We start from the raw sequence: 21,334 nt of genomic DNA, 5'->3' as shown, positions 1-21,334 counted from the left end.
TCATTATCCAGAGTGATCCCTTCTCCCTCTAGTACTGTGGCAGGACCAGGCCAGACATTCACACTTGAGCAGGAAAAAAGGAGAAAATTTTTCACTCACCACCCAAATTTCGAGGCAACTTTGCCTAAAAGTTCTCCTGTCTTTATAAATGGAGTTATTGATGATCATGAGAATCTCGGCGTTGATTAAACTAGAAGGACTGATTGGCCAAGATTCCTTCTTATGGTCAGATGTAAATCAAAACTTTAAGTGAGAGATGAGTCAACTCTTGAGAGTTGACAACAAGTTCATTCTCAATCTATTTTTTTTTTTTTAATTGGTGTAATTTGGTGTAATGATGTAATTGGACTTTTTATGGCTGGGTACAACTGTTTGAGCAAAAAATTAGTTTTATTTACAAAATATAAGAGGATATTTAGAGAATGTCCTGAAGTACCTTTAAAAGAGATGGTAATATGTGAAGAATAGCTTTGAAATAAAAAAAAAAAACTGATATCCCAGGTTCCTTACAAAATGGAGTAAAGCTGAATATCCCATACGAGATTAACTGGTGGCCATGTTCTGGTTAAGGTGCTGCTGCAGATCAGAGTCAGCTCATTTTCACTGGAGAGGCACTGAAGGTCAACCCACTGAGTGCCACCATGTTCCTTAACTTTTTGTCCAAATTCCGCAGTTGCTCATTAGTTGCACACTCATGGGTATTCCCATTCACTTCAATGGGATGACTCATAAGGAAATGCTCATAAGCAAGAGTAAAGTCCTGGGCTGCATTTGAACTGAATGACCCATGTTAAGGAGCACAGAGAGGTGAAGGTCCTATAAAGAAATCATGTGCACTTTCTTTCCAGTGCAGGAGTGTCTCCTACAAAATACGTTTTTGCTGAATATTGTTTGAATCATGACGAAATTATTTGATGGTAAAAACAACAAAGGATTGGTTATGTTTAACAAGCCTTTAAACACGTGCAAATCCAACAATGACTGAAACAATTACTACATGATGGATAACTTTATTGCCCACAGATGGCACTTTAAACCCAGAAGGTCAGATTCTTTGTATACACTGAAGTTGCAAAGATAAACTGATCACTCTCCTTATCCTCTGATTGTGTAGGTGAAAAAAACGATTAGTCAACATGTTGAGGATAACTGGGGTGGTTGGAAGACAGTCAGAGCCTCAAGTTATGAAAAAGATGTTAGAAAGCCATCAAATCTGTTAACTTCAAGGAAAAACATAATAACTCCTGATATTGTATTTTTTTAAACTAAGCCATAAAGCTAACTTTTGGGTTTACTTTCTTTAGTCAAAAGTAGCAGAAATACACAGTGTATGAAAGAAAACTTAAAAGTAGAAGCTGGAAAAATATGAATGGGAATAATAATCCAGAACATAGTCCCAGTTTTGGGTTCAGCATATCTATAATTTTTAAGAGAAATCAAGATTTAGTAGAAATCAGTGGAAGGTTGATAATGTGTACGTGGTTACTCATTTGTTTGTAGAAATGGACACTCACATTGTATTGAAAAAATACAAGAATGTTCATTTATCTTACCTTTTTTTCATGACCTGTGATCAGTGGTTTTAGTTAAAAGATAATTCAAATTTTTGTTCTTCATTCAGAAGAGGATCAGCTTTTTTGCAGGGCAGAAAATAATTGAAAAAAGTTTTTTTTTCTTACCTTGCAAATTACAGATTGCTCTCTGCTTTCTTAAAAAAAATATTTGTCCTTCCTGTTACTTCCCTTACTTTACTTAGAATGGATAACTTGTGCAATCTAAAGTAATATTTTCTCATTAATTAATTAATAATGTTGACTGACTTTCACATGTATCTAATAAGTCTTCCGAAACAATTAAAATATGCCCAAAAATCAACTCTTTCCCCATGATGGGAGATTCCTCAGTTATCAGGATTAATTAGTTCTCTTGTTGTCACATGAAAAGAAGTTGCACCCCCCAATGTAGGTCAGTGTGAGGGTAGGCTGCTGATGGTCGCTTAGTGACAGGCACAATGATAAGTGAATGTGTCCTGTTGAGCCATGACCCTTCAGAAAAGACAGTGTCAAGTAAAATGCCCACAGAAGGTACATAGAAGGCATAATCCGCTTCTAAATATTGACAGTAGGAATTTCCCTGCTATTCTCCTTCTTTTTTCTTTTCTGGTAAACACGTCAAACTCTATTGCGTTTGTACGCTGCATCAGTTTTGAAGCATTTAAAAATGTAAGGAAGCTAATGACCCATGAATAGATAGGATGTCAAATAAAGTTATTTTTCTTTGAGACTTAGCATCCTGCCAATAAAAGCATTGTCTCAGATACTTGTAAAAGCAAGAATATTGGTTTGAAATAAGACTTCAGCTTTTTGTTAGTGAAAAACTAAATAAATGAATGTATAACAAAGCCGCTATATCATGTCAAATATACTGACATTAAGTCTTGAATGTTACTACCTTTAATTACTGGAGTTAAGTGTCTAAAATGTACTTGAAATCAATGATGAAATGCTGGGTTGTATCAAGGGGAGCAGAGTTACACAAACACTAAGCACTCCTGAAGAACCCACCCACAATGTTTACAAATACCATGCTGTCTTTCAGATATATGTAATTTGTGTGAAAGGGCAAAAGCTTGAGTATGTATCCAGCATATTTGGGCTTTTTTGCTTACAGGATGGGGTGAAAAGGTAGGTAGTTTGGGGTTTGTTTTGGTTTTATTTTATTTTAATAACTCTGAGGCAGATTTTCTGATGTACAGCCTTACAGGCTGCATTGTCTTGTATCCTTAATTTAAGACAGATTTTAAGATTTTGATGTCTTTGCTTATATCATCTGAAGAGTTATGAAGAGAAAAATGTGTAACATTTATAATGGTCTCTTGCCTGCCACCTTTGACAGACTTTGAAAACGACAGCAGCCCACATTCCCAGGGCTGGTCTCCTGGTTGCAGCGTGGGTCAGATGTAGGCATGGTCCTGCGTGGCTGGCTTTGCTCCTGGGCTTGGTGCCGGTGCCAGTGTTAAGCAAAGTGGAAAACTCAGCACCATAGGCAACAGCACGCACTGCAGACTTGCTCTCCTGCTTGCTGTCAACACCTGTCACACACCTTAATTTTTCCCACTTTCCCACAAGTTTTACAATGGAAGCAACAGCCTATATGTTGCTGTCTAGTAACTAGTTCTAGTGTTGCAGCTCTAGCTGCTGGGCTTTGATCCCAATAGTTTCCTTTGGCAGACCAGAGGTGGTTTTTTCATACATATTGAACTATTTGTAAACACTGTTTCATGCTTTCAGCTTTTCAAGAGCCTGAAAGAAGGAGCAGTTCAAGACAGTTTGAGGCCAAGTTTCCTCCTGAAGTAAGGAACAAGATTCTTAAAGCTGGATATAAACATTGCCTTCTTGGGAGAGTGTCTGAGCCTTCGATTCTGGGGTGACAAGAGGAATACAAATGAAATGCTGGAGGGTGGTAGTTTCAAAAAATGGTCAGATCGTTTAGTTGGAGGACATTGGCAACCAGAGTGCCTGGGTTGCTCTCCAAGAATCTGCCTAAGCTCTTGCAGCACCTTATCTCAAGTTCTCAGTGATTAGCTTCAGGGACATTATTTCAGAATGGCAGATGAGTAAACTCATAGTCTGTAAGCATCTATGGGAGACTATCCTATAAAAGCACAGTGTGCACTTTGGGAGAACCAGCACCTCAGAGTTCAGATCCATAAATCGTAGGTAAGAAAAATGTATGTTTGTAATATATCACATAACAAATTGCTTTGTCAAAGATTTGCTTCATCTTTTTTCTCTCCTCTTAAGAGTTGGCAGAATATATTAATTTCTAGTTAGAAGTATGATTGTCTAGACAAATCCAAGGGAAGTCTGTGTTTGTACAGTTTCACCATTCAGATTTCTGGTGTTACTTGTGGTGCAGTCCAGAAGACCTCTTTATTCTGAAAATTTGTTATGCCCTTGCTTGAAACTTGTTCAGTGAGCTATAATTTAGTTTATGTCTATGTTCAAGTATATGCTTCAAATCTTGTTTTGAATAGGCATGGATGAAGTATATATATGGGAAAATTACTGAAGCCACAACTTCAGTACAGGGCTAAAGAGAAAAATGCAAATAAATGGGATTAACTTAGACACAAAAGGTTAATTAAAAGTTAGTTAACTCCAACAGTTTACAATTCCTAAATTGCTAAGGAAGAGAAAAAGGTCACTGAACACCTCTAGGAAACAATTTTGCAGATTAATCAGCCATTTGCTTTTTTCATGGATTGTGTTTGGTAGTCCCAGAAGGTGATTTAGACCTCTTGTCTCCACCGATGTTACAGGCAATCAGTAGGAAATACTTACTGATAAAGAGCTGGGTCCCCAAACTCCCCAAAACTGGCAAATGGTGGCAGTGCCTCTTTACTTCTGTACAAAATCTTTGTACTTTTAGCATCTCTCTCTGAATGTGGAGACTTGGCTTCTAGGCCGTTCTCAGACCGAAGAAATTCAAATCCACATCTCAAAACAAAGTTTTGATATTCAGCCTTTAATATGAGGCTACATCTACTGCTGGATGAAAGCTGCTGAATGAGGAGCAGTAATTGGCTTTGGAGAATGTAGTCAAACTTTAGTAACCAATCTCAGCCAGAACTGGTTTCCAGAAGTGCCTTCTCTAGTAAATAAAGGAAGGAGGCATTTCCAGTGGGTGATCCATAGCTGCCAAATAAGGTTCATGTGTTTCTACTATGTTTGATGCATACAGCTGTTCATATCTGGCTGTGTCAGGGACCTCTTGAAAGGACTTAGAGTTGCTAAGTTCATACTGTACTTTGAGTTCTGGCAGAAATAACTGCATTACCCTTGTTTACGTGATGCTGCTTCTCCTGTATGTTGACAAAATAATACATTCTCTTGGAGTAAAGTGATCTGGAATACTCGCTGCTCCTCTCTCACAACACTGAAACCTTCACAAATTGCACTTGAGTCCAGATCAGACTAAAATTAGTTTTCAACTTGAACTGTTTCAAAATATTTTTATGTTATGTTTCTGGCTTCTGGAATGCTTTGCTATCAGTGTGAGGGCAATGGGATGAATCAAGGATTGTTTCTTCTCTAAGGCACTCACTTCTGTGAGCTTGCCATGAAAGCTTTTGTGGCCATAGCCTATTATGGGGCAAACATATCTTTCCAGCCAGCACCTACTGACTTGATGAGAAATTGATGAGAGGGAAGGTCTGCTGTTCCTTTGGTCATCTGACCATGGTGCTTTTTCATGATCTCCCTAAAAATTGCTTTCACATGGCTTTTGCAAAGCCTACCTGGATGTTTTCAAGTATCATAAGCAACCTCATGTTACACTGACAGCCAGGGTTTCACCCATATCAGAATGGTCTGACCATGACAGAATGCTTGCTTTCTCAAATAAGCAGCAAATCTGGCATGGAAGGTGCCTTGATCTTGTTCTCAAAATTTGTTGTAAAGCTCTCCAGTTACCTTTTGACACCCCTTCACTGGCAGGAAGCATGAAGCTGAAAAGGGACCATATGTAACAGTACTGTGAACTTTAGTTAGGAAGGGAAGATCCTTCATCCCCTTTGACTCCTTCCACGTCAGTTCCAGCTTTGCAGCAAATTGTTTGAGTGGGATTTTGGTATCTTAAAAGTCTGTATGTGGCTCTTGCTGTGGAATTGGCTGACTTTTGCCCTTTCCATTGAAGGGGCTGCTGTGGAGGTGTTTTCCTAAGGAAATACAGCCAGTGGTGTTTGAGGGCATACTTCCTTGGCTATGTGTGTAGCCACAAGGTCCTGAACTTTCTTCATGATATACTCAGCGAAAAATTTGAGAGCAAAGTCATTGACTGATAGCTTTCATTTCTATTTTCTTTCCTGAGTAATGCTGCTGGAAGATTATGTGAGTCCCAAGTCAGGACAACAGGACTTTGCTCAGAGGAAGAGAGTATATGGGGTTAGAGGGGCCCACCGATTTCTTTTCCTTTCCAGTATAACATCATAAATGTGAGTGTCCTGGGAACAGAATGATTTGTCATTGATAATGTTTTGGTTTTTTCTTTGTTTTTCTAGGGTCTAATTCAGGATCAAAATTAAAAGTTCCTGAGCTGAGTATAAATGCCACGCAGCATGTTGTTCAAGTAGGACAGACTTTAAATCTCACTTGCAGGTAACCAACTAAGTTTAATTCTAATAATTTGGTGGGGAGATCATACACGTGACACTTTCTTTTTTTTTGTAACTGAAATTAGAAAAAAATGAAACCTTATGTTGTAGAGAAAGGTGGGGAATGAACTTCAATGGCAATTGTTTAATAGTTCTTTGTTGTTTCTGTTGTTGTTTTTGGAAAACAAGATAAAAGAGAACCCCAGAAATAGCCTGATATAATAAAAAAGAAAGCTTGGGAACTGGAGCTATATAATTGCAGCCCAACATAATTGTTTCTACTTCCTTATCTGTATTTGCAGGGGGGAAATGGTTCATTCATGGTCTTTGCCTGAAACTCTAAGCAAGGATAGCAAAAGGCTGAAAGTAATTAAATATGCCTGTGGAAGGAATGGGAAGCAGTCCTGCAGCAGCCTGACCTTGAGCAGAACTCAAGCAAGTGACACTGGAAACTATAGCTGCAAATACCCGACAAGTCCAGCGAAAAAGAAGAAGGAATCTACAGTCTATGTATTTATTAACGGTAAGATTAAGTTTTTTTAGCATTTCTTGGTACTTACACTTCAATACAATGAAATGGATAAATAAGGCAGTTCAGCTGTGGATAAATACAGAATTTTGAATTATATTTTCAGTCTTGCAAAACATTATGATAATTTACCAAATTAACGTATAAAATCTGCTTTCCCAGAAATTGCAAATACAAATGTTAGTGTTTTATCTGTGAAGAAAAAAAATAAAGAAAGAAAAAGACCCAATCCAATCAGTAAATGGAAGTCCATATGGAAATGAACTGGAAGTGAGTAGTGAAATGGGTATCAGAGAAATCATATCCATTGATTGGATGTGACGAGATTTCTAGGCAGCTGAAGGATGTCTATCCAGATTACTGAATTATCTCATGCTGCAGAAAATTACTATTTGCATATTAAGTCATATTCAAAAATGTACTCTGCAGTCCATGTTACACAGATTGTAAAAATCTAGAGTAAACAAAACCAAATTAAACACACAATTCATTCAGCAAACAAGTATTGTGTAATGTATGGGAAGTGGTGGAATTAGGTCAATTAGGCTATAAAAGAAATTTCTTTCTGATCCTGTATTCTTCCAGGGTATCAATCAGACACTTCTCAGAATAGTTGAATTCAACAGGCAGAACAATAACAGAAGAAATTATAAACACTTTAGGGATTTAATTAATATTTTAGTTTTTCTTGATTTTTACAGAATAAAATTAATAGATTACTGTAACATGTCATGATTCACAGATTTTTGAAAGCCCATATTACAGAGAATTTGCAACTGGAAGTTTTCCAAATTATGAGTCTGCTTTGTCTAATGAGTTCACATCAGACTGAATTACCCTTTGTTTTCATTTTGTAACATGAAGAGTGGGACTGGTGCTGTGAAAAAGCAGAATGAAGTGGACCTCTCACTACAGTGATAGAAAATAGGATAGCTCCCTTCCATTATTTTGCGTTGTTTTATTGAGAATTATTGACTGTTTCATGCTGTTCATTCTGCTTTTCCTCATCTGAAATATACTGGACAGTGGTTTTATCACTCAATTGTTTTTATATAATTCATTGTAAATCCAACAACAGAAGCATAGACAAAGTAGGATATTCATTTAATAACCGACATTTCCTGCAGCCTAGGACAACTTACAGTTTTCTTGAGTGACTTTCACAAGTTTCCCATCATGGGACCTTCTTGAACCTTCCACCTTGGATGCTATCTCTATCTGAAATCTACCCACAAACCTCTCCATTCACCACATGAGAAGAACCTCTCTGCTGAACCCATTTTATGACATAAGAATGCCTTTACATTCTCTTGGTCTCTTACCTCTTTGAACTGTTAATTTTTCTGGATCATAATTTTTCACCAATGGAAGACACAACCAGTCTTTCTAATTCTTCACTACTACTCAGGTGTATGCGGCTTGCCTGCATCTGAAAGAGATCCTCAATTAGATGATTGTGAACCAAGGTTATCTGCAGAATTCACATGGTGATGGAAGAGATGCAATGGTATCATTGCAGAAATAGTTTTAGGACAGCTCCTGGCCACTCACCTCTGCCCCCACAGGCTATAATCAATTAAGGAAGACTGCCTGAGTGTCTTGGTTTTGTTGGTTTTTCAAGGATTTTCAGTCATAAATGTCGATGCCACTGTTGAAGGGAGTGTTAGATTATATTTCTCCTCCTATCTTACTTGCAAAAAAATAATAAAATGTTTAAGGAACAAACCTGTATCAAGGTTAGGCCTCTTTGGCATATTAATTTTCTGAATTTGACAGTCCTTTTGATTGATAACCAATTTCTTAACATTTAAGTGTTGATTGCATCCTAGGAGACACACATGAGAGTTAGGGCAAACTATTTATAACGAGGGAGACTGCGAGGTAACTGCTCACTTAATGCCTGTTGAAAGTGTCACTGTGCCCTAAGGTGGAGAGGAGTATATTAGTCATCCAAAAATTTATGATTTCAGGAAGAATTGTTAAGTTGGAAAGAAACAAGATACTGAGTAACAAAACTCACCCTTTCTGATAAGCGTACTGTTGGCATAGGAAAACTCTTTTTCCATCTCATTATCTCTATCTCTTTTCTATCTGTCTCTTACTGTAAGTCACTGTTTCTGTGAACATGCATGAGAATTCAATTATCTGTCTCAAGCGGGGTTAAGATAGAGGTAACAAAATCCTCTGTGAAGACTACCTTTCCTGAGTTTAGTCTCATTTTGCACGAATTTGTGGGTGTTTAGGAAATAAACATTTGTAAAATTTGTGTCCCTCCTAGTTTTGTATTGTTTCCTGTGGCAGGACGTTGTGTCAGTCCATTTCCCATATTAGCTCCATGTGGATCACTGAGGTGCCTGTTTCCCATGTCTTAGCATGCTGCAGATGAGAACAAATAGTTGCTATTTACAAACACAGAGTCCAAATCAGGAAAGTTGATATTGTTTGTACAGGAAGTCATCACTTATTGTTTTTAAAATGTTATTCATTTCCGTAATTAGAGTGATACTGAATATGAACTGGATTTAAAAAAAAAAAAAAAAAGTCCAAAGACCAAACCACAATAAACCCAGTAAGTCCTTTGGTTCAGTAATGAGTGTATGCTACAGCAGAAAATGAGCTTCTACAGACAAAAACAAGATGCAAGACGATAAGCAGGAGACTACAAGTCCCACATGCCCTAGGATGGCTTGGAGCATTTCTGAAGTCCTGCTTTTGGGGATAAAGAAGAGGCAGGCTGGTGACTTATGTTTCAGGAGCTGGTCCTGACAACACCCTTCTTTCAGCTGGAGAGGTCACTGCTGAGTTGCAGAGGCGAGTGAGTGCACAGTGTCTTGGCAACTCTTGACCCCATACAACTCAGGAATTGAGACATTAAGCGAGGGAAATTAATTCTCTTAAGAGCCTTCAACTTTGCTTCAAGAAATCTGATGGCCTGACTTTGCCCATGAACCATGGGAAAATGAAGCAAAAGCCTCTGCCAATTTCTCCACTGTCTTGGACTGAAAACTTCTCAGGGCTTTGTTTTGTAAGGGAACTGCAGCCTAGTAGTAAAAAAAGACTTGCAATGAACACTCGCGACCTACATCATGGTGAGGCATGGGGAATTTTCTACTTGAAAAGAGATGATGGAATAAAGACATTAAGAAATATCAAATTATCAGCGGGCTGTTTTGAAACCTATATAGCTTTCCCTGGGGGACATTACTAAGGCTTTTCTTTCTGTCTTTGTCCCAATATCTCCAAGACACTTTTCAGTTGCGGGAGCTCGTTCACTCTCTCAAAAAAAATGTGTGGTTTTCTTCATTCTCTACTCTCATCATTTCTTGCCTTTGAACAATTTTTCCCATGGTATGACAGAGGAAAAGCCTGTAAGTTCTATTACATTGATATATTAAAGTTAGATTTTTGCAAGACTTTAAACGAACTGTGATTCAGGTTGAAGTGTTGCTATTTTCTGTGATGAAGGCAGTTTTCAGCTAGTAATATGCAAGATAATGTCTTAATTCTGTTGTAACAGAGAATAGAATTCTTCTCTAAGTGAAGTTGTATTTGGCTTCAGGGCGTTAACTCATTTCTTATGCAATGTTCTTCCTCTCCTTGCCTGTCCTTATGATCCTGCTGTGTATCTCTTCTGAACACTTAATTTTTCTTGCAAAATGAGATGCTTTAAAATCAGACCTCTAGGCTGAGTCAGTCATCTATCCTCTTTCTATACTTAACAGAGAACACAAGGACCTCGTGTCATGTACCACTTGTCACTGACTTTACAAGAAATCTGGAGAACAAGCTTAGAATAGATGACTTGCTTTGAGACAAATTAAGTCAGATGAGACAAATCAGAGCTAGGTAATTAAAGGTACAGGTTCTGAGACTACTTGTACTCACCAATGTCTAAAATGCAAACATGTCTACTAGTTGTACATATTTGGCTTGAGATGCGTCTCAGGCTTGGCAGTCCAAAATGAAGGGCTCTAGCATTAAGGAATGGTTCAAAATGTAAGCCTTTGAAGTCTCAGAATGTCTGGGGTTTTGAGCTCTTTCTCAAATTCTAAAGTCATATGCTGCAAGTTCTGAGTGTATGGCATCTCCTTGGGAGGTCCACTTGCTGACAAATAGCTGGATCCAGCCCCAGAACTGACATGCATTTAAGATTGACTCTTGTGATCCTACAGATACTATTTTTGCAGAACAAGGAGGGCATCCGAAGAGTTCTCCAAAAGGGTCTCTTAAGATCAGAAGTATCAAAGTCAAAATAACTCAACAGGTGAAAAATAGCAGTAAGATAAAACACCCTGAAAGCTAAAAAACAGAAAGGCAGATTTTCCTACTTTTTCTTTTTCTTATTATTCCCAAATAATGTACTAATAGAAGAACCTACTGAGGCCTGGGGGACTCTTCCTCCCCTGTGTGTTTTTTTTTGTCTTTGCTTTTGGCACAGTTTTAACATATGAGCAGTACGGTTTTGGCTCATGCTGTCAGAGTCAATAATATGATAGTGCTTCTGTTATAAAGAGGAAACTAGTTGGAATTAAACTATGTTCCAGCTGTATCAAGTATGCGGACACATTTTTAGTGTCTAATGAGGTTCCTGTTACAAAACAGAGACCTCTAGGACTTGCTGACGTCCATTACCTATAATTGCCATGCTTTTGTCATTACGTGTACATGGATTTCATATCGTAGGACACTGTTGAGCAAAGCATGTGTGGACACCTTGGCATCATCAAAGGCTATATAATAACCCCTCCAGGGTCCTTCTCCCTCACCAAGGCTTGTAGCTCCTACTGAAACAAATATGTTTCCAGGATGAATTGTCATAATGGAGGGATGTATCTGAAAGAGCACTCCTAATATCTGTTAGCCTTTCTAGGGATTGCTTGCTGAACAACATAATTGCTCTAGCATGGATTTCCTGGCTAATATGACTATTTTTCCTTAAGATACTGAACTCTGTTTTATTTGCGTTATGGACCTATGTTGGTCATAGCATTGTATAACTAGCCTCAAAGGAAAACAAACCAATTTGGACTAAAAATTGTTGCACAATTATACTAGCAATGTTTTGGATCTGAATGTGCTCTAGATACAAATTAATAACCACAAAAATCCAGGTAAAAAAGAAAAAGAAAAAAGGAGGGGAATACTTTATATCTCAAGTCTTCCTTCAAGGTCTAGACATGCTTTGTATTTGGAGTGTTATTTTACAGGCTAAGAAGAGGCAAAAGTGGAACAACCTTTATTCTAGAATAAGACATAAAAATTTCTTTTTTTCCTTAAGGAACATAAACACCTACATGTCAGCAGGTTGAATGAGTACATTTGCTAGGGCATGATTCATTTCATGGTAAAGCAGGTGTCCAAAACAGATCAGATGAGTCCCATTGCAAAATTCCTCCATTCTCCCCAGGGACAACAGTAACAGTTTGGCTCCTACCTCAGTGAGAAATGTCTGTATTTTAGATGTGTAAGTGAGGCTGGAGCTACTCTTAGTGCTCAAGGTTCTTCTAGAATTCATTATGAACAACCCCAATAATTTATCTGGGATAAAAAGAGTTAATTAGGGTGAATCCCTACAATGGAAAGGGAATTTGGCAATTGGCCCATTAATTTCAATGAAGTCTACATGTTTATTCTTTACTATAAAGACTTTGGTCCTTTTCACATGTATGAAGGAAAAGGGTTTTATGAGAATATGATGAAAATATTTTACCTCTCTTAACCTGAAAAGAATCTTAATGATGAGCCAAGTGTAAGTAGGCATTTTGGAAGAACTTCACAGGACAAGCTTTCAGAGATTTCAAGGAGCTTAGATTTTCCTGCAGAGACTTTTCTTTTTCTTTTTGCAAATGTATGTGTAAGTCCTCTCTGAATTACATAGCTCAGATTATTAAAAACAAAACAAACCCAAGAACAGTAGCCAAAGCTTATGGAAATAAAGAACCTCTCCACTTTTCTGAATTTGACATTTCAGTGTTGGCTAATTTAGTTGTTTGTGCAAACCCCATAAATAGCCTAGACAGGTTACTGATACCAGACATAATATTGGTTGTGCTAAGTCTCTTATCAAGTTTTTATCTGGCTGCCAACTAGCTTAGTAAAAAGCTGCTATTTATGTTCTTTAACAATATAGCAAGTGACCTTCATGGATTTGGTGACTTCATGAATGCTCTTTGTGGTTTCATGTTGATTGAAACTGAGAGATATTGTAAGGAGCACAGTCAACCCAGCACGCAGTCATTCAGTCCATGCACAATTCAAAAATACATTAGGCTGAATTTTAAAGTAACCTTTAACATATGCAAATACTCTGGCTGTCCAGCTTTCATTTTTGTACCCTTGCAGGCAACTCTGAAGAAAAAAAAGTCAAACCAACAAAACGAACCAATAATTCAAAAACCAAGTTCAACCCTCTTAGATTTTCCATTCCAGATCCCAATGGAACTGAATGTATAACTTGGATAAGGTCTTCAAGATAAGTCAGTCTGCGATATTCCTTTTATGTCTAGTGCTTTCTGAACACAGAAGTGAGTGGAACTGGCCCAAAAGACTCCTGGCGGAAGGTTAGGTCATCCCACATGTGCTGCCAGCCAGCTCTTCAAGGAAGGATGGCATTTACCTCCCCTCAGGAGGAAATTGAGAGGAAAGGTAGCAGGAACTAGTGGCAATAGCTGGGGTTGTAATGGAACAGAGAGAGGAAAAAGGAAGCAAGGAACGCTCTTGCTTTGGGGACAGAAGGATCCCATGTTGTTGGCATACCGTGCCAATGTGGCAAAACCTTCCCTGGTGCTGCTGTGTGTTCAACTTTTCCTGTTCCAGTCTGGTAGACCCCACACTAGCTTCTGATTTTGAGGCACTGAGAGTATCCCCTTATGGCCTCTAAGTTGGAAGGAGAATAAAATCAAAGGGAATCAGGAAAAGCCTCCACGCTCATTATAAAAACAAAACTGTGCTAGGAAACATGATGCGTATTTCTTTTAATCAAAAGCAGGAAGACATTTGGAGCACTTGGGGCCATCGATTGCCCTCTAGCCCATGGCGGAAGTCCCCGCTGATGTCAGTGGGAGTTCTGCACGCGAATAGCGGGGGCACGGAGACGCCTTGGCGCACCACTGCAGGGAGTGTACCAAGAGAGGCTGTGACCGAGCTTTAAAGCCTACCTAGAGCAACCAGGGCGCTCAGCTGACTTTTACTGAGCACTTTGTTAACTTCTCCAGGCGTGAACATGCATTCCATTGAAGAAGAAGAAAGAAAAGCCAAACGTGGTGTTTCATGCTTGTTTCCTGCCCCTGCCTTCAAATGGGCAGGAATCCTGTGAGGTCTGAGCTGCACAACCCCCACTGCCTCGGTATTGGCATCAGTCAGTGGTGACACTCTGTCTGCAGACAGCACCGGTAGTCCGCAGAACAGCTCTTCCTCACACTTAAAATGATCTGGAGATTATGGTACAGGAAACTACTTTGCAAAGCTTGCTGGTTTTGAGCAGAAGCTCTTAATTTCATGACAAAGACAAATGAGACTTTGGGGAGTAGCAAATCAGTTTGTCTGGTGAAATTAAGGGGCAGGTGACCTCTTCTGTGGCTGCAGCCCCTGAAACAAAAAAGGTTCTTCTCCCCATGCTACAAACAGGTTCATTCTTGGTCTTTCCTTGAATCACACTGCAGAGGAAATGTCAGCCTAACAAGTCCTTAGGGCATTTTTTATTACATGTGCATCCTCTATTACTCATAAGTTCCTTTTGTTATCTCAGTGGACATTTAATACTTACTATTAAATAATACTTTGTAGACCATTTCAGAAAGTTTGTGTAACAGCTTCATTAAACCTCTTTACATTTGAGATACTCTGCCTTATAGAGTATAAATTAGAGTAGAATTTGTCTCTCTTCCTGTTTGATGTCTCAAACAAAAGTATTATTGCATATAATAAGAAAAGGGGATCGTAAGGGCAGAACAGCTTGATGACACTGGGAAGTGCATATCATATTTTTGAAGGAGGTGCAAAACTAATGTATTTGAAGAAGTACTTGAGTGAACAGAAGTCAGCATGCAGAAGTCTGGGACCAGAACACTTGAATAAAATATTACAATTATAAGGGATTGGTTCTTGCTAGCTTTACTAATTTCTTATCTAAGTAAGATTTCCATTGTTATTTGTAAGATTTTTGAATGAGTGAAAATAATGGGATTTGCCTGAAAAAAACATTAGAGCTGTAGATAAACACAGAATTAAGATCTGAATGTTCCACTTTTTTAGGAGTTAAAAACCAAACCTTATGTGAATTTGGAGGCAGTCTATCTGCGATGTGAGTCAAACTGAACCTTCAGATCTGAACACCTGCAAAGAAGATTTGGAGCCAGAGACTGTAGCTTGAACCCCTCTGGCCCAAACAATAGCAGCAGCAATGTTCCCTGTTCCCAGCGCAAGCTATTTATGACAATGCCCTTTGTTAAGGGGATTGTTCAAGGGACGGTAAATTACTCTGCCAAGCTTTAGTTATTGAGTCAAGAGGAATTAATGTTTTCCTGGCATTTTCATTTACCTTGTCACTTAAAAAAGAGACACATAGCTATTGTGATAGTGGGAAGAAGGAGAAGAATTAACTCTCAGTAGTCTGTATTCTCAGAGTTGAAAAGATGGCTGTGTAATCACAGCAGATTTTTACCTGGTGCACCCAACATGAATTTTTCCTAAAAATGTCCTTGCAGACAGCAGGAATATGTACTTTGTACAGGTTTCCTCATAAGTGAATTTCAACTCACTTCTCATATAATTATTTCCCTGGTGACAATAACATAGAAATGCCATGAACTGGGCACATAGCAGTAGAGATGTTGCAGTAAAGGGGAACAACAGACTTCAACTGTCCTGAAATTTAAAGGAGATCTCAAGATATTGCTATTGATACTGAACAATAAATACCTATTTTCATAAATATTTATAAATATAATATTTTCAAATATTTAATAACAGTTTGCTGAACATAGAAAAAAATAAACAGAAAATGGATTTCAGGACTTAGTTTAGCTTTTGTTATGGACAGGGCTAGTCTGTTCTTTCAAGGCTGTGTGCACTGTTACAATTTCCATACACTGTCTTAAAGTTTCAGATATTAATCTTTTTTTTTTTTTCCCCTTCTCTTGCAGATACAGGCAACCCATTTGTAGAGATGCACAGCGATATACCTAAAATAATACATATGACTGTGGGAAGAGAAATGATCATTCCATGCAGAGTCACAGCACCAAACATTGCTGTTAATTTAAAAAAGGTACCTCTATTCAAGCATGCTCAGAAAGTGTGGCTGTGGATGCTGTTTTTTGTTTGTTTGTTTATTTGTTTACAGCTAATGTAATGTTTTTGAAATATTTTAACAATTTAGTATTTCTTATGCAACATTTCTGGGTGTCAGCACGTTTAGAAATATTTCAACCCCAGAGGCTTTGTTTAGTATCTCTCAGAAGGGCTTCATCAAATCTCCTACACTGAGTGGCAATTTTCATAAGAAACTTAAACTTTATGTATTACTTTATTAAATCCTCACTGACAAAGGTTTCTTAAGCCCAGAAGGGAATTTCTTGTTAGGAGAAGAGATTTCCTCCCACCTCTTCCTCTAACCTTCCTCCCTTTTCCTTTTCTGTGCTCTGGAACAGATGGTAAGTGCAGTCCCTAGAGACTTGCTGGGGCTGGACAAGGATCTCTGCAAGCCTTTGCCCTACCTCACTCCCACCAGCGCCTTTGCTGCTTCCTTTTACACGTAAAGAGTTGGCTTTTCTTTATGGGGAAACTCTGCAGGGAAACAGCAGAGTTCGATGTGGTGGGACCAATTTTTGGAAAAAAAAAATAGACATTTTCATGTTTTGGGAAAAATATTGATTTCCTAGGTGCATTGAGGGCTACATGGACAGCTAACTGAACTATATGTATGTAGTAAAGTACCCGGTTTCAAGACAGAGAATGGAGCATTTTTTAAAGTTCCAGGGTTTTTTGCTTAAAAATTAGGTGGAGGTGCAAGTGATGTTTTGTTTCTAAATAAAGAGAGCTCTGTACATAGTGGCATAAAAGCTGACACTGTTAAGAGGAAAAGAAATTTGTCTCTTTATAAAATAACATGCAATTGCCAAACAATATCACGATAAGTTGAACTTCTCTAGTTCAAGTCTTTTGTTTCCTATTGACTGCAGAATTTTACACCAGCCATAGGTTTGATCTTGTGTTTTGTCTTGACCTGAAGATTTACCAATTCTACACAGTGCTAATATAGATACTAATTTTACTTCTTGGTTTTCACCTGTTAAATCCCATGAAAGAAAGAAAAATGTAAAGAAAAGAGAGTTATCTGATCCAGGATGTTACCCTGTGTGTGTTTATGTACACACACACACACACACACACACACACACACACACACAGGGTTTTCCTGCAATAAGATGCACAAGACTGTGTGGCTACAGAATCAAAAGGAAATGAGGCTTAGCTTTCCATAGAGGAGATGATGTAAAGTGGGAACTTATTTGGGCACTGTGGTTTTGCATCTGAAATCTCAGCATATTAAATATCTAACTGAGAAAATTCCTGTCAGGTTTCTCTCTTATTAAACAATACCAAAAAAAAAAAAATTCTCCTTATTTGGAGAAGATTGAGACATAGCTACTCGTTTTTCATATCAACTTGCCTTTAGCTTGGCATTGTGGTGTAAGGCATACATCTTTACACCATCAAAAACAGATGTAATACTCTAGGAAGGAGAAAGAGGAGGTGGAGCCAAGTCTTGAAAGAAAAGATTGGTTGCTTACATGTTTTGCATTCCAGGAAAAATAAATGTGTTCCCTAATTAATCCCAGAATTTCCTGAAGCATGTAAGCTACAATGCATTACATCATATCTTACTTTATTTATCATCTGTGACACTCTTATATGAAGATTCCAGCAAGGTTGTGCTCCCATAACAATTAAGAGACAGGTTAAATGCATTTCACAGCTGCAGGCATACTACTCCTGGAGAAATGGCAAGAGCTATTTCATGTTTTCCATCAATGATAAAGGAAGATGTCCCCAGAATAACCAAATCACAGAATATGTTGAGCTGAAAGGGACCCACAAGGATCATCAAGTCCAATCCTTAGCCCTGCACAGGGCCATCCCCAAGAGTCACACCATGTGCCCGAGAATATTGTCCAAATGCTTCTTGACCTGTCAGACTTGGTGCTGTGACCACTTCCCTGGAGAGCCTGTTCCAGTACTCAACCATCCTCTGTGGCACGGAACCTTTTTCTAATATCCAACTTAAACCTCCCCTGACACAACTTCAGGCCATTCCCATGGGTCCTGTCACTGGTCACCACAGAGAAGAGATCGGTGCCTGCCCCTCCTCTTCCCCTCACAAGGAAGTTGTAACTGCAGTGAGGTCTCCCCTCAGTCTACTCTTCTCACGCTGAACAGACCAAGTGACCTCAGCTGCTCCTCACATGGTTTCCCCTAAAGGCCCTTCACCATCTTCATTGAGGCACTCTCTAATAGCTTAATATCTTTGCTATATTGTGGCTCCCAAAACTGCATACAATATTCAAGGTGAGGCTTCACCAGTGCAGAGTGGGAAAATCCCCTTCCTCGACCAGTTGGCAATGCTTTGCCTGATTTTCCCTCCTGGTTTCCAGGGCACTGCTGACTCATATTCAACTTGCCATTGACCAAAACCGACATGACAAGAACCCTTTTCATGACACTGCTTTCCACCATCTCATTCCCCAGTCTGTGCATAAATCCAGGGTTGCCCCATCCCAGAATCTGGCACTTCCCCTTGTTGAATTTCACACAGATGGTGATTGCCCAGTCCTCTAATTTGTCAAGGTCTCTCTTCAGGGCCTTAGAGGGAGTCAACATTTCCTCCCAGTTTTGTGTCCCCTGCAGACTTGCTTAGTATCCCTTCCAGTCCTGCATCCAAGTAATTTATGAAGTTTTTGAAGAGCACAGGGCCCAAAATGGAGCCCAGTGGAACCCCAGTAGTGACAGATTGCCAGTCTGATGTTACCCCATCCACTATTAACTTGTGCTCGATGTGTGAGCCAATTGCTCACCCACCACATGATGAGTTTATGCAGTTGTGTACTGGACATTTTGTCCAGAAGGATCCCATGAGAGACAGTATAGAAAGCTTTACTGAAATCCCAAAAGATTAAATCAACTGGCTTTCCTTGATCAACTATGAGGGTTACCTTGTCTTAGAAGGAAACCGGATTTGATAAGTAGGGCTTTCTTCTCATGAAGCCATGCTGACTGTGACCAATGACAATGTTGTCCTTCAGGTGTTTTTCAATACCTCCTAGAATAATCTCCATAACTTTACCAGGCACTGAAGTGAGACTGACAAGTCTGTAGTTTCCTTGGTCCTCCTTCTTGCCCTTCTGGAAAGTCAGGACAACGTTTAGTAGCTTCCACTCAGCTGGGACCTCTTTGGATTCCCAGGAGCACTTAAAAATCACCAAGAGAGGCTTTCTGATGGTATCAGCCAGCTGGAATGAGTCTCATCAAGCCGCATGGATTTGTGGGCATCCAGCTGGAGCAGCAGATCCCACACAATTTCAGGGTCATCTGAGAGTTGATCATTCTTGCAGTCATGGTCCTCCAGCTCAGGGCACTGAGATCCCCTTGGTCTGTCACTACTGTTGAAGACAGAGGCAAAGAAGGCATTTAAACACCTCTGGCTTGTCTGTGTCTCTTTTTGTGAGGTGATAATCCTCATCCTGTAAAGGACCAATGATATTTCTATACTACCTTTTGCCATTAATGTATTTGGAAAAAACTCTTTTTATTGTCCTCCACATTTCTGACCAACTTGAACTCCAGTTGAGCTTTGGCCACACCAATTTTCTTGCTGCAGTGGCAAGAAGCATCTCTGAATTCTTCCCATGTAATGCAATCTTCTGGAGCTGAAAAGAAAATCCCATCATTATAGTCATTAGATTCTTTGTTCTATATTGTCAGGAAGTGAAAATATGAATTTATTTTTTTTTTTTAATCTCTCTCTTCTGGAAGGACTCACTACAGGTGCATGAGCACTGTCTCCAGCATTTTTTTCCTGTGCAGTGCTGTTTCTTAGTTTTAGTGGACCAATATAGGAAAGGTTTATTAACCATCTTCAACACTCAAATGACTTTTTTTGCATCTTTACCTTAGTCAACCATTTTGAGATACTGTGATGTTCTCACTTCAAGGCTGAACATCCGTAAAAGTTTTATTTTACAGCATGACAATCACGTAAAACACAGAAGGAGGATCTTCAAATATCAGGAAGCTAATAAAACAGATTGGGAACTGGGGATGGAGCTTTAAATTTCTATCTCAAATTCAGCCTTCAGGTCCTGTTACAACCTTTATCTGCAACAACTAATGGCTATTTCTCTTCCTCATCATATGAAGACTTGAAATCAATTGATACCTAGATATCCAGAGCCTCTCAAACCATCATTCCTATCAATACAATTCTGGCTGCCTCAATTAAGATCCTTAAAATAAGATAACCCTTATTGCAAGTAAGGTGTGTACTTCTCTTACTTCTTCATTTGCTTTAATCTTGCTAAATGAAGAAAGCACCACCTTTTAGTACAATGGTTTGATCCCTCTGTTTATTCTCCCTCTGGATTCTCTGTCATGAAGTCAACAATGACATCCATGGGAAGAGAGGTAAATAAGCTTCAGCACAAGGAATAAAAAGAGGAAAAAAACCCAGGGATGTTGCAAGTCATGCAGTCTGAATTGTTAATAATGCCACCCCACGCTTCCCAGATTGATGGGAAGGGAAGCATGAAAGAAAAGACAAGCATTCAAAACTCTAATGTGCATTTTTACTAAGCTTTCCACTAGCTCTTTCTGGTAAAATCTGCCTTTGGAAATGTGAGGAAACCACACCTTGTCTTTACACTTTTGCCCGTATGTATGTACCTAAACCTGTGTGGTAGTAGTGTGTTAGTGCTACTAGGTACCAAAAAGATTTAGTGGTTGGTGCTGAGCAAAGAAGGAGGCACAGCCTGTACCAAGAGAAACTGAAGTTTAGTTTGAAACAAAGAAGGTAAAAGGCCAAGACTGCACTGGCAGCCACAGTGATGTGGTTCATGCAGATAAGTATGTAGACAATAAATTCCATGTTTACTGCAGCCGTCACAACAAACTGATTCTTTGAATGCCTCTGACTCTCTGCTGGTACCCATCTGTAAGCTATTATTGTAGCTGAATTTATCCTCTGCTGCTTCAGTGGAAATGTCACTATTCCAGCATTGTGTTTCTTCATAGGTTTTCTACATCTCTTTGTGATGACCAAATGGCCAAGTTTTTTGACAAGGCTCTGAACTATATGCTCTGCATAGGTGCAGGACCAGATGATCTCTAGAGGTCCCTTCTAACCTGAATTATTGTGTGATTCTGGGATCCTCTGTCCTGTATCATCCATGCAGTGATCAGCATGGTGATGATGCCATGTCTCTAGTTGCTGGCCTGGAAGCTGGTTTAGGGAAGAGCAAAGCAACTGTCATTCTCTGAGAGTGGGAAACAGGACATCTGAACCAGTAGGGTTGGCAGAGGAGAACAGCATGGAGGAGAGCTGGGTAAGAAACTGAAGCAAGTAAGGAGAGAGGGTAGAGCTGTGAAGGGCTCTGAGG

General features: G+C 39.1%; 1 protein-coding gene across 1 annotated transcript in view; it reads left to right on the top strand.

The window, feature by feature from the left end:
- Positions 1-21,334, top strand: part of FLT1 (fms related receptor tyrosine kinase 1) — a 111,334-nt gene that overhangs the window by 8,965 nt on the left and 81,035 nt on the right. Inside the window, exons 2-4 of the mRNA XM_050331215.1 lie at positions 6,062-6,158; positions 6,457-6,677; positions 15,827-15,951. Of these exons, the coding sequence (XP_050187172.1) occupies positions 6,062-6,158; positions 6,457-6,677; positions 15,827-15,951 (443 nt within the window). The remainder of the gene's footprint in view (positions 1-6,061; positions 6,159-6,456; positions 6,678-15,826; positions 15,952-21,334) is intronic.

This window comes from Myiozetetes cayanensis, unplaced genomic scaffold (genome assembly GCF_022539395.1).
Source record: "Myiozetetes cayanensis isolate MyiCay16 unplaced genomic scaffold, myiCay2020 scf5-8, whole genome shotgun sequence".
NCBI classification, from domain to species: Eukaryota; Metazoa; Chordata; class Aves; order Passeriformes; family Tyrannidae; genus Myiozetetes; species Myiozetetes cayanensis.
The sequence above is the reverse complement of the archived record's forward strand: the minus strand, read 5'-3'. Positions and strand labels throughout refer to the sequence as shown.